This window comes from Notolepis coatsorum (assembly GCF_963971535.1).
Source record: "Notolepis coatsorum genome assembly, chromosome: 3".
Lineage (NCBI taxonomy): Eukaryota > Metazoa > Chordata > Actinopteri > Aulopiformes > Paralepididae > Notolepis > Notolepis coatsorum.
Window position 1 is genome coordinate 172,693,162 of NC_140167.1, and position 13,965 is coordinate 172,707,126.

A 13,965-nucleotide genomic window follows, 5' to 3' on the forward strand; every position below is an offset into this window, starting at 1 on the left:
AGCTGAATCTGGGTTTAACATGATTTGTTGAGCTTCCTCTGGTGTAGTGGTTGTGGTATTCACTGACCTTTGGGAAGTATTTTGACATGTACATGGGCACCCTGGTCGTATAGTGTATCTTGTAGACCAGGCCCATTGCAAGTTGCTGTACTCTGTCGTCTACTCTAAGCCATCCTAGGTTGTCAAAGTGGGCAGGGGTGAGGTGGGTTCTGGGGTTCAGGTCAAGTAGTAGTCTGACCAGTTTGTTTTGTGATGTTTGTAATTTAGTTTTAAGCGCCTTTGAGGTGCTTTGGTACCATGAGGTGCACGCATAGTCATAGTACCCTTGAATGAGTGCTCCTGCCAGAGTCTTCAGGGTATTCTTGTTTACCAGAGAGGAGATCCGGTACAAGAATCTAGTTTGTTGGTTGACTTTTTTTATTACATTGGATGCCATTTTGTCACAGGATAGATTTGCCTCTAGGATGGAACCCAGGTAGGTAATTTCGTCTTTCCTTGTGACAATATTGTCACCCACTGTAACTGAGAAGCCGTCGGTCTTGCTGAGTTTGTTATTTGAACCGAAGAGAATGGACTCTGTTTTGCCCATGTGTAATGATAGTTTGTTATCAGCGAGCCATATGCAGATTTTGCCTAGTTCCGAGCTGAGGGTTTTTTCAACCCGCAACTTGTTCTTGTCAGAGACCAGCAGGGCTGAGTCGTCCGCAAACAGGAACAAGTTGCAGTCACAGGCTGACGACATGTCATTTGCATAAATTAGGAAGAGTAGCGGTCCTAGTATGCTTCCTTGTGGAACACCACAGCTCACTGTGAGGGGGGGGATAGAGTACCGTTTACCTCTACCATCTGTTCTCTCCCCTCCAGGTAGGATTGCATCCAGCTCACTGATAAGCTATCAAAACCAATTGCTTTTAGCTTGTCCATCAGAATGGAGTGATTGACAGTGTCGAAGGCCTTTTGTAGGTCCAGCATGACCATGCCGCAGTATTTGCCAGCGTCCAACCTCTTGTTTGATGTGGTCGTTCAAATAGAGGAGGCATGTGTCAGTGGAGTGGGACGTTCTGAAGCCAGATTGGAATTCGTAGATTAGGTTTTTTTCCCGCAGGTACTTTTCGACCTGTTCGTAGACTATTTTTCTCCATGACTTCGAGATGGAGGTAAGGAATAGAAACAGGGCGGTAGTTGCCTGGGTCTAATTTGCTGCCCTTTTTGTGTAGAGGGGTCACTCTCGCAATTTTGAAGTCCTTGGGGCCTCCATCACTTATTGATGCTAATCCCACAGACAGAGTCTATTTGAAGCATACACACACACACATCCAAATACACACATGTACATCCATGCACATACTGTACACACATGCACATGCACACGCACAGACACACCATTACATGAAACATATTTAAGATAGCCTTCCATAGATGGCAAATAGAAAACAGCCAGAGACAAACAAGCACACACACACACACACACACACACACACACACACACACACACACACACACACACACACACACACACACACACACACACACACACACACACACACACACACACACACACACACACACACACACACACACACACACACACACACACACACCACACACACACACACACCACACACACACCACTTACATGCTTCCCTGCACAGTATGATTGCGACCGTAGATTCCTGCACACAGCATGAATACATCATGCATACAGGATCTGAAATATGAACCTGAACCCTCCACACCGTGCACACACACACACACACACACACACACACAATGGCACATGCACACACACACACACACAGTGGCATGCGCAGTTGCGCACACACACACAAATCCCACCCCCGCCCCTCCACAGAAGACAGTCTTTACTCTCCTCCGGCACAGCGAGCTAGATTAGAACGACAAGATCTAAAAATAACTCTCAGGCGGGGGGGCAGGAGGGAGGGGAGGGGAGAGGAGGGGGAGGGGGGGTGCGAGAGACTGCTGAGCAGGCAAGGATGGAGAGAAAGAGAGAACAGGGAGAGAGAGGGGGGAGTCTCAAGAGGGAGAGAATGAGATGTTAAAAAGGGTAGAAAAGAAAATGAGAGCAGAGAGAGAGAGATGGGGGAGAGATAGGGAGAGAGAGGAGGAGGGAGAGAGACAGAGAGAGGGAGAGAGACAGCGAGAGAGATATGGAGTGAGAGAGAGGGGGGGGAGAGAGAGAGATAGGGAGAGAGAGAGATAGGGAGAGAGACAGAGAGAGGGAAAGAGACAGCGAGAGAGGGAGAGAGAGATGGAGTGAGAGAGAGGGAGAGAGGGGGGGGGAGAGAGAGAGATAGGGAGAGAGACAGAGAGAGGGAGAGAGACAGTGAGAGAGAGATGGAGTGAGAGAGAGGGAGAGAGAGGGGGGAGAGAGAGAGATAGGGAGAGAGATAGGGGATTCAGGGAGTAGGATAAGTGATTGGGGCGTTGGCTTCGTCCGCATGATCAGATAATATGAAATAGCTTCATTAGTTACAGCAGCAGATGTTTCGTGTCGAGGACCGCGATGTGATTCTGGAGCAGAGAGGAGTGATGACACGGGGCTCCGCGTGAGGCTTTACATAAGCCGACGTTAATAACCAGCGGATGGAATGGATGTGTTTAATCATGTGGGCAACTATCACATCACATCAGACATCACACACAGACACACAGACATCTTCCTCTTTGACCAAGGATTTTCTCCTTCAATAGAAAAGTTGGAACTTAAATAAATTGCAAAACAAGCAGTCTGGAACAAGATGGAGACTGCAATGTATGGATGAGCCAACTGCAAACTCCAGCTGACACTGACACACACACACACGCACACACGCACGCACACACGCCTGTGACTTGTCTGTCATCTCAGCCCCCCCCCCTCTCAACCTGAAAAAGCCCTGGACACAGCAAGAGCTCTGAGGACAATCTGAATTATTAACTTCATGTGCGGGAGCAGGGACAGAGGTGGTGTCTGGGAGAAAGGCAGAGTCAGCGGGACAGACCTTTACAGCGAGGTGTAGACCCACGCGGGTCTAGAAGGAGATGCTGAGATTAGTTAGTATCAACATCCCACCTTCTCTCCACTGTCGTTCTCAGGGTGGAGTGAGAGAGAATCTCTCAAGCCGTTCTTCTATTCCTACCTCCACCACCTCCACCTCCAGCACTGCTCTGGACCCCCTGCTGTTTCAGTTAGTTAGTTGTGTTATTGTAGCTGCAGCTCCTCTGTGGAGTTGAGGTGAACTCTTGTGTTTGTCTGCCTCCCACTGGTGGCTTCATGTCACTACACCAAGAAATTCAGCTGCTAATTCAATTTTTTTTTCTCCCTCTCTCCCCCCCTCTCCCTTTCTACCCACCCTCTCTTTTTCTCTCTCTCCCCCCTCACTCTCTCTTTCTCTCTATTCCTCCTCCCCCCACTCTCTCTCTCTTTCTCTCTCTCTCTTTTTGTCTCTCCCTCCTCCCCTCTCTCTTTCTCTCTCTATCACTCCCCCCTCCTCTCTCTCTCACTTTCTTTCTCTCTCCCTTCCCCACTCTCTCTCTCTGTGGGTCTCTCTCTCTCTTTTTCTCTCTCCCTCATCCCCCCTCTCTCTCTTTCTCTCTTTCTCTCCCTCCCTCTCTCTTTCTCTCTCCCCCTCTTTCTCGCTCCCCTCCCCCTCCTCTCTCTCCCCCCTATATCTCTCCTCTCTCTCTCCCCCCTCCCCTCCTCCCTCTCCCCCTCTCTCTTCTCTCTCCTCCCTCTCTCTATCTCCCCCTCTTTCTCTCTCCCCTCTCTCTTTCTCTCTCTAACCCTCCCCCTCCTCTCTCTCCCCCCTCCCCTCTATCTCTCCTCTCTCTCTCCCCCCTCCCCTCCTCCCTCTCCCCCCCCTCTCCCCCGCTCTCTTCTTTCTCCTCCCTCTCTCCCCCTCTCTCTCCTCCAGATGGACTGGGAGAGTAACGGAGGGTTTGTGAAGAAGCTCCCCTCCATCCAGGAGGATGAGGAAGGGGATGAGGACCAGATCTCCGTGTCCCGGGTCCCTCGCTCCCCTCTGCGCCTCAGCAGGGGTCTGAACTCCCCGCTGCGCTCCCCCCTCCTGCCCCCCCGGCCGTTTCGCGCCCCCTCTGAGCCCCACACCCGCCCCGCCACCCTGCAGATACCAGTGGTCAGCTTCAGCAGCGTGCCCCCCGAACTCAGCCCCAGGTGCTGTGCACACACACACACACCTCACATAAATACACACACATTCACATAAATACACACATAAACACACACACACAAACACACAGACACACACAGAAATGTATACATACATACAAACACACACACAAACAGACACGCACAACATTGTCATACATGCAGTCTGTGGGGTGTATAGCATCAACAGCAATATTACACAATTGTGGCCTGCACTGATTGTTATCGCTATGGTGACAGAACATACACTCTGTTCTTTGAGCCGCCTAGACCTCGGTAACTATGATGTCTGCTGAGACCACGCTGTCCACTCAGTAAAGACTGAACTGACTGCATGCTGTCCACACAGTAAAGACTGAACTGACTGCATGCTGTCCACACAGTAAAGACTGACTGCATGCTGTCCACACAGTAAAGACTAGACTGACTGCATGCTGTCCACACAGTAAAGACTAGACTGACTGCATGCTGTCCACTCAGTAAAGACTGAACTGACTGCATGCTGTCCACTCAGTAAAGACTAGACTGACTGCATGCTGTCCACTCAGTAAAGACTGAACTGACTGCATGCTGTCCACACAGTAAAGACTAGACTGACTGCATGCTGTCCACTCAGTAAAGACTAGACTGACTGCATGCTGTCCACTCAGTAAAGACTGAACTGACTGCATGCTGTCCACTCAGTAAAGACTGAACTGACTGCATGATGTCCACACAGTAAAGACTAGACTGACTGCATGCTGTCCACACAGTAAAGACTAGACTGACTGCATGCTGTCCACTCAGTAAAGACTGAACTGACTGCATGCTGTCCACTCAGTAAAGACTGAACTGACTGCATGCTGTCCACTCAGTAAAGACTGAACTGACTGCATGCTGTCCACACAGTAAAGACTAGACTGACTGCATGCTGTCCACTCAGTAAAGACTGAACTGACTGCATGCTGTCCACTCAGTAAAGACTGACTGCATGCTGTCCACTCAGTAAAGACTGGACTGACTGCATGCTGTCCACTCAGTAAAGACTGAACTGACTGCATGCTGTCCACTCAGTAAAGACTGACTGCATGCTGTCCACTCAGTAAAGACTGAACTGACTGCATGCTGTCCACTCAGTAAAGACTAGACTGACTGCATGCTGTCCACTCAGTAAAGACTGAACTGACTGCATGCTGTCCACACAGTAAAGACTGACTGCATGCTGTCCACACAGTAAAGACTGACTGCATGATGTCCACTCAGTAAAGACTGACTGCATGCTGTCCACTCAGTAAAGACTGAACTGACTGCATGCTGTCCACTCAGTAAAGACTGAACTGACTGCATGCTGTCCACTCAGTAAAGACTAGACTGACTGCATGCTGTTCACACAGTAAAGACTATAGACTGACATATCATATAGTATTAGTCAGAGCTAGTAAGAGCAGTGATCTCCAGTAATCCGGAGGTTCCCAGTTCGATTCCCGCTCCTCCCGGGTAGCGTGTCGAAGTGTTCTTGAGCAAGACACTTAACCCCGAACTGCTCCCGATGAGCAGGTCGGCACCTTGCATGGTCGCCTCCGCCGTCTGTGTGTGAATGTGTGAGTGAATGGGTCAAATGTGAGGAACAAATTGTAAAGCGCTTTGGATAAAAGCCGTTATATAAATGCACCATTTACCATTTAACTGCATGGAACTAGCATACATGGGATATGGTTGTACAGCAGCTGAAAGGTCTCACGTTTCATGTTATACCTAATATCTTCGCTTAGAGAATGAGAACCTCTGAAAGACGGTGATACACTCGTCTCTTAGAGGGCTCTGATAAAATACGGTTTCGGAAATGTTAAGCGATATGATGGATGACCTCACAGGCCGCGAGTATCACTCCCGTCACAGATCGCCGATTGCTGTACAAAATGTGTAGTCGGTAAAAAAAACTCTGTTACTTTCATGTTAATTATTTATTTTATTTGTAAAGAAAATGTGTCCACAATCTTACAAGGGAATGCTTTCAATCCTTTGAAACTGGTTTCTTGCACGCACGCACGCACACACTGCAGAACATAAAACAGAACACTACAATTTGGTGTCATGGCAACTAGGTAGAATTTGCTGGGCATGGGCGAGGAGGGGAGGGGAAGCCCGTTGCACCAGCATGTGTGGGTATGTGTTTATTTGTGCCCCTGGTTTAATGGTGCTCTATATGCAGCTGTGTGTGAGCAGAATGTGTGCTTGATAATTGGCTTTGTGTCTGAACTCAGCTGCTGCATACTGAGATTCACTTATGTTACCAAGACGCCGACGGTGGACATTATTCAAGACTGGCATTTAACCCTCTGTTCTGCTCTCTGTGTACCACAGATAGCCCTCTCTCTCTCTGTCTCTCTTTTTCTCTCTCTGACTTGTATTAATTTCTCGGCGTCTCTCTCTCCCTCTCCCATCCAATGTGTCCTCTCCTCCTCTCTCTCCTCCTCCAGGTTTGTGGATGGCATAGAGACAGAGTGCACTTCCAACTCATTACAGAAATTTGAGTTCAGCCCCAGCTTGTCACCCGTCTGTGCATCCTCCCCGTATCCAGGTAACACTGCGATCCCCCCCCCCCCCAAACACTCACACAGACAGACACACACACTCTATCTCACACAGACAGACACACACACTCTCTCTCTCACACACAGACAGACACACACACACTCTCTCTCTCACACACACACACAGACACACACACTCTCTCTCACACACTCTCACTCACAATATCTCTCACACAGACACACTCTCTGTCTCTCTCACACACACAAATACACACAGACAAACTCTCTCGCTCACTCACAGACAGACACATTTGAATACTTTATTTGGTTCCACACACACAGACGGACAGAGACACAAACACACAAAGAGACAAATACACACAGACAGACACACACACATAAATACACAGACACGGAATTTCCCCAAGGGGATCAATAAAGGAATATCTTATCTTATCTTACACACACACACACAAACATGTGTACACAAACACGTGTACACACACGCACACATACGAATGGTTCATAAGTGTGTGTGTGTGTGTGTGTGTGTGTGTGTGTGTGTGTAGGGATGCAGGAGCAGTCAGAGATCAAGCAGAGTGTGTCCAAACTGACGGAGGAGGTGAGTGAGAGCAGAGTTGATGTTCTGTTTCACAGACCCTGAAATACATCTGCCCTGGGAGTATAATGCTGTGCTGGAGCCTAGTCTGCTGCTGAATTTAAAGTACAAAAAGAAGAAGTTTTGCATCCAACCAGAGTGCAAATGTAACAGTAAAGTGCAATAGTAATATACAATGTACAGGTGATTAAACTGGGTATACAATATATAAATGAGTACTACTGAGTAATAGTGCTCATCTCAGTCAGATGTATGTACAGAGTTCTAGTATTAATATGTACAGTGATACCGGTATAAAGACACTATGGTAGGGCGACCGGGTAGCGCAGCGGATTAAGCGGCTGTCTACCACCACAGAGCCAGTGGGATCGAATCCGGCTGTGGTGCCTCCGGCTTGGCCGACCGTCCATACTAACACAATTGGCAGTGTTAGCGGGTGGGAAGCCGGCGTGGGTGGGTCCTGGTCGTTGTAAACAGCGACTCCTACAGTTCGGTCGGGGCGCCTGCACAGCAAGGGAAGGATCTGGGAGAGGTAGTGTGACCTTCCACACATTACTCTCCCAGTGAGAGTCTGCACTGCCAGGTGAAAAGAAGCGGTGGGCTGGCTACACATGTGTCGGAGGAAGCATGTGATAGTCTCCGCCCTCCCAGGCCGACGGTAGGGGGTAGAGTGCGCAGCGACCAGGAAGGGGATTGGGAATTGGCATAACGACTAACATTGGGATGGGAGAAAAACGGAAAAAGAAAGGGGGAAAAAGATAATAAAAATAAAATTTAAATAGACACTATGGTAGTAAGTCATACTGGCCAGCAGTGTAACTAGTAAGAGTAGGTAAGGGATATACAGATATACAGTATCTACAGATATGTAAAAAGGATTATATGCAGGTATGTACAGACAGATGCGGATATATATATATATATATAAGATTAAATATGTATATACGGTATATACAGCATTATTGTACATGTCATCATACAGAGTTATGTGGGTTATATGCAGGTGTATAAGTAGGTATATAGAAGGATTATATGCAGGTATATTCAGACGGATATAGAATATATAAATGTCCAATAATAGCATCAGAACACAATCACAAAGATCAAAACAACAGATACAACTCAATTACATATTATAGTTCATAATACAAGACAGCAGTAGTTATTCACAGCTCAGATGTATTACTTGAAGCAGCTGCAGCTAACAGCAAGAACATTATTCGGATAGACGATGCTTTAAATTGAAGCCATTTGTGTGATCTAAGGTTATGGCAGCTTTGCACAAGTAAAAACGTTGCGGTTGTGTTATAAATCAAGATGTACCAGTGGTGTGTAGCCTAAGCAAAGCCAGGGATGACTAGCCAACCACGCTGTAAAAAGTGCAATGATGGGCTGAATGAGTTTCAAGTTTCTCAAGTTTCTTTAATATTTGTCATACAGAAGTACAGAATACTTTTATACAAAATGCTTCTTACTGTTACGCTCCAGAGACTGTGCAAGACAAGATAAGTATGAAATAAAATAACATAGTAAAATTAGAAGTAAAAAAATGAGGTCACAGTGTTCAGTTTAGACATGTTCGATGCAGAATAGACGTAGTTACCATACAATATACAATACTGTGCAGTGTACTAATATACAATACTATATAGTGCAAGGCAGAAATGGGACGAGGTGCAATTTAGGTACAATTCACAGTAGGTGTACGAGTTGTAGTGCAAATCCTTTATCAATAAATATAAAGTGTAAAGTGTGTTTGTGTGATCTAAAGTGTGGAGAGTGGGTGCTGCAGTGTGTTGTTTGTTTGAGTGAGTGTGTGCGTGTGGGTGTGTGTGCTGTTGTGCATTTGATGGTTGTTGCATAGTGTTTATTGTTCGTTTAGCAGCCTGATGGCCTGGGGATAGAAGCTTCTTCTGAGTCTTTCTGATGGGTCCTGAGTTAGTGATGTACCTCAGGGCTGAATGATGGGTCCTGAGTTAGTGATGTACCTCAGGGCTGAATGATGGGTCCTGAGTTAGTGATGTACCTCAGGGCTGAATGATGGGTCCTGAGTTAGTGATGTACCTCAGGGCTGAATGATGGGTCCTGAGTTAGTGATGTACCTCAGGGCTGAATGATGGGTCCTGAGTTAGTGATGTACCTCAGGGCTGAATGATGGGTCCTGAGTTAGTGATGTACCTCAGGGCTGAATTATGGGTCCTGAAGCTACAGTTAAGTTAAGTTATTTATTTATTTTTACCCAGGGACAGTGCACATTCAACATCTTCAGTTTCCACATCAATGTAAATGTGCCAGATTTGAGCTAATTAGCTAGTTTCCATCTGTAGTCCCTGCCTACCATGCATGTCTTTATGGTGTGGGAGGAAACTGGAGTACCCAGAAGAAACCCACGTGAACACAGGGAGAACATGCAAACTCCACACAGAAAGGCCCCCTGCTGGGGTTCGAACCCAGGACCTTCTTGCTGTGAGGCAGCAGTGCTAACCACTGTACCACTGTGCCGCCCTACAGTTAGTGATGTACCTCAGGGCTGATTGATGAGTTGCAAAGGCCATCTCTACAGTGGGGGCACAGTACTGGACGTTTTAATAACTAGTAACTATTGTAAATAATGTGTTTACTAATATGTTTTTATGTATGTGTCTCTTTGATATCTAGATGAGTAGCCTTTCCCAGCAAGTCTCCCAACTTAGCAAGGAGCTGCAGGAAATGACACGGCTGCTTAAGCCCCTCCTTCTGATGGCGCCGCAGCCAATCCTGATGACCATGACACCGACGTTAACCCCGCCTCCCAGCAGCGCCAGCCAGCCATCCACGAATACCTCCCAAGGTGTCCCGCCGCCGTCCCCGCCCTGCTCCGTTCCGACGGCGGAGACGTGCTCTCTGTTGGACATTGGAGACACAGGGGGCGTGGACCTGCCCGGATGCCTTCTCCCTACACCTCACTCTCCGCAGAGGCCTCCGTCGTCCCCTCCAGGAAAGCCCCAGCCGCACTCCCCAGCAGGGAGCGCCAAGGAGCACGCCCGGCCCGGCACTCCCTCCCCGGGGGAAGAGGATTCAGAGGCCTCCCCGAACCTCCACACCTCTTTGAGTAACGGAACATTCTCCCCCTCCCTCCAGGACCAGCCTCCCCTGGCCTTCCACTCTCCCTCTCTGTCCTACTCCCTCTCTCTCTCCTCCTCCCCCTCCCTCTCTCCCTGCCAGGGCCCTCGCCACTCGCGCTCCGTCAGTCACGCCAGCAGGGGCCTGCTGCCCCCGCCCCGCTCCCAGGACACCCCGCCCCCCCAGCCGCCCTGCCACTGCTCGGCCCCCCCGTCGCTCGCCTCCTCTCCGGGCGACCACAGGCTGCGGGACTCCTGCCCCGCGTTCGCTCCGTTCGTCCCCCCCGCCTCCTGCCTGCATCCCTCCCCCGTCTCCCTCCCCTTCTCTCTGGACTCTGTGAGGGAGAAGTGGGGGGCGGGAGGCGCCCGGTCTCCTCCCTGGTCTCCCCCGCCGCTGCCGCCACCAGCTCCCCGGGGCGGAGCCAGGCCCGGAGAGAGCCACCAGGAGCTGGAGATGCAAGAGTGGGGAGGGGAGGGCGGAGACGCAGAGGAGGGCAGGTCCTCCACGGAGCACATCAGCTTCATCGACGAGGAGGGACCTGCGCTATGAGGAAATTAAAGAGAGAGAGAGAGAGAATGAGAGAGAAAGAGAGAGAAACAAAACTAGCGAGAGAAAATGACAGATAGGCACAATGAACACTAAGCCATTGAGTGTGAAGGGAGAGCAGTCAGAATGGAGGAGCAACAGTGAGGGAACAGAGAGGAGGTGCTATTTGCAGGGTGACACTTTGGGCAGCTGAGACAGAGACAGTCCTACATGATGGACAGACGGACGGACAGTAAGAGGAGTGGGAGTCTATACACAGCAGGGACTCCCCTGGTCTTCTGCCCTGGAGTCACTTATTAACAACAACAGCACAAGTCGTCTTACAGAGTCAACCCCCCGAAGGCATCTTAACCCTCCTTGAAGCGGGACTGTAGCACGTCATCTTTTTTCCTCCCCCCTCTCCTAACGGGGGGCCAACTCAAGACAGGGTGCGGCGCATTCATCTGGGAAGCTGCGAGCCGATCCAGCTCTTATGGGGAAATAACGGAACTTCCGTCAGAACACATGTCACTGTCCACCGGTCGTGGACGGGCGGTGCCAAGCGTGAAGAACGAAGTATTTTCCCGAGCCGGACTCTCCTAGACACTCTTGAGACTGGGAATGTAAAACCCTTATTCAGTCCCGGTTATGATATCAGTCACCTCATCGCTTTAACAGTGGGGCATAGCATGGGTTCAACTCAACGCGGTTCAAGGTTTCTAGGAGGTAGTTTAATAAAGGGGCACTTTGCCGATTTTCAACCTCACTCCCGTCGCTCTGTCGTTGAGGAGGACAGGTGAGCGCGGGACGCGTGAACTCACCCGACGTGTTCCGCATCGCTAGAGCTCGGAGAGAGCCAGAGAAACTCCTCCTTGGTGATGTCACCAAGAGGAGAGCAGACCTCTATCGATCCGCGGACACTATTTCCTCAGCTTTCCTCGAGTTGTGGGCCTCTACTGCAGTTGAAAACAGTTGAGGAAATAGTGTCTGCAGTTCACTAGAGGTCTGGTCTGGTCTCCTCTCTGTGACGTCATCCGGAGAGGAGCCTGTCAGGGTGCCGACGCAGCCAAGCTCTCGAGACACCGAACTCGCCGGGTGGGTCACATGTCCGCCGGTCACATGTCCTGCTCAACAACAGAAGGTTGAAAATCAGCCACGTGCCCCTTTAACTCTCCAGCAGATTATCTCTGCAGAGACAAAGGAGAAAGACACAGCGCACACATACACGCAAGCACTCGCACACAAATATACACTGCAGTCTCACTCTGTTAATACGCATGTCCTCTCACAGAACACTTTGTCTCCCTTCTCCAACACACGGCCCTCTGAACTAACCTTACTCAAGTCAAGTACACACATAAATAAGTCAAGGGCCAGACATGCTTCTGTTTGAGTAGAGAGAGGGAGAGAGAGAGAGAGATAGAGCTACAGCGGACGGAGCAGGAGACCAGTGGTAGGGACGGAGTGAGTCAACGTGCCAAAGATGAAGGCTAGACGTAGGGAAGCGGTGGAGCGAGACATCACGAAACTGAAGTCATAGAGGACAGAACTCAACATATCGTACTACCAGCCTAGCAGATTGTACAGCAAAGACAATAACTCCACATCAGCCCCAGCTTTAGCTATTCGACCATGCGTGCCTTTTCTCCATTCAAAAAAGAAAAGAAAAACTAGACTCCAGTAAGTCGTTTACTTATCAACGAAAAATCATTTTCATCATGGTTTTACATAAGAGCCAAACGGCCTCGCGGTTTCTACGCCACCTTTGTTCGAGTAAGTTATTTATTTTTTTATTTATATATTTATTTGTGCTGATGAATGGAGAGTGCGTTCAGGAGATATCACTGCTTGTGTTTTAGAAGGTCAGAGTCACTGGTCGTTTCCTTTCAGCTATGCCAGCTTCATTAATGGACGCGTTTCAAACTGGTTGTAGCCTTTGCCAATCTGATGTAGCGCGCACACACACACACATAAAAATAAATATAAACAGTCACACACATAAATATAAACCTCAGACACATAAATATAAACCACACAAATATAAACCTTACAAATAAACGCATAGAAACCTCACACACAAATATAAACCTGTCACACACAAATATAGACCTTACACAAAAACCTCACACACATAAATATAACCAGTCACACACAAATATAAACCATACACACAAACGCATATAAACCTCACACACACATATAAACCTAACACGCATAAATATAAACCTCACACATAAATATAAACAGTCACACACAAATATAAACCTCACATAGTCACACACAAATAGAAACCTCAGACACATAAATATAAACCTTACACACACACATAAATATAATCATACACAGATAAATTTAAACATCACACACACACATAAATATAAACCTCACACATAATAAACTACAGACACACACATAAATATAAACCTCATCATGAACACGCTCATATAACACACCATCATCGCCGTCTGCAACCCTTTCCTCAACCATGAAGTTAAACGCTGGTACAAAGTCAACAGACTAAACCATGAAGTTAAACGCTGGTACAAAGTCAACAGACTAAACCATGAAGTTAAACGCTGGTACAAAGTCAACAGACTAAACATTGAAGTTAAACGCTGGTACAAAGTCAACAGACTAAACCATGAAGTTAAACGCTGGTACAAAGTCAACAGACTAAACATTGAAGTTAAACGCTGGTACAAAGTCAACAGACTAAACCATGAAGTTAAACGCTGGTACAAAGTCAACAGACTAAACCATGAAGTTAAACGCTGGTACAAAGTCAACAGACTAAACATTGAAGTTAAACGCTGGTACAAAGTCAACAGACTAAAACAACACACAGGCAGCGACACACCGGTCTAAGGACTCCTTACCTAGCATTACCTGCAGCATGCAACCTTGTACTGTATGCAGCCTAGGGCCATCACACCATAATATTTATAATAAAGGCAGATTTCTGGTCTCTATTTTCTGTAATGGAGTGAAGGGGTGCACCCGGGGTCGGTTGGGCGGGTTTGAGGCTATTTATCGAGAGA

The 13,965-nt window shown here is 48.2% G+C and overlaps 1 protein-coding gene across 1 annotated transcript in view; it reads left to right on the plus strand.

The window, feature by feature from the left end:
• Positions 1 to 10,951, plus strand: part of kcnh3 (potassium voltage-gated channel, subfamily H (eag-related), member 3) — a gene marked incomplete at both ends in the record, with an annotated part of 760,365 nt that extends 749,414 nt beyond the window's left edge. Inside the window, 4 exons of the mRNA XM_084311435.1 lie at positions 3,915 to 4,174; positions 6,628 to 6,728; positions 7,251 to 7,303; positions 9,959 to 10,951. Coding sequence (XP_084167561.1) covers positions 3,915 to 4,174; positions 6,628 to 6,728; positions 7,251 to 7,303; positions 9,959 to 10,951 — 1,407 coding nt within the window. The remainder of the gene's footprint in view (positions 1 to 3,914; positions 4,175 to 6,627; positions 6,729 to 7,250; positions 7,304 to 9,958) is intronic.
• Between the last annotated feature and the right edge of the window lie 3,014 nt (positions 10,952 to 13,965).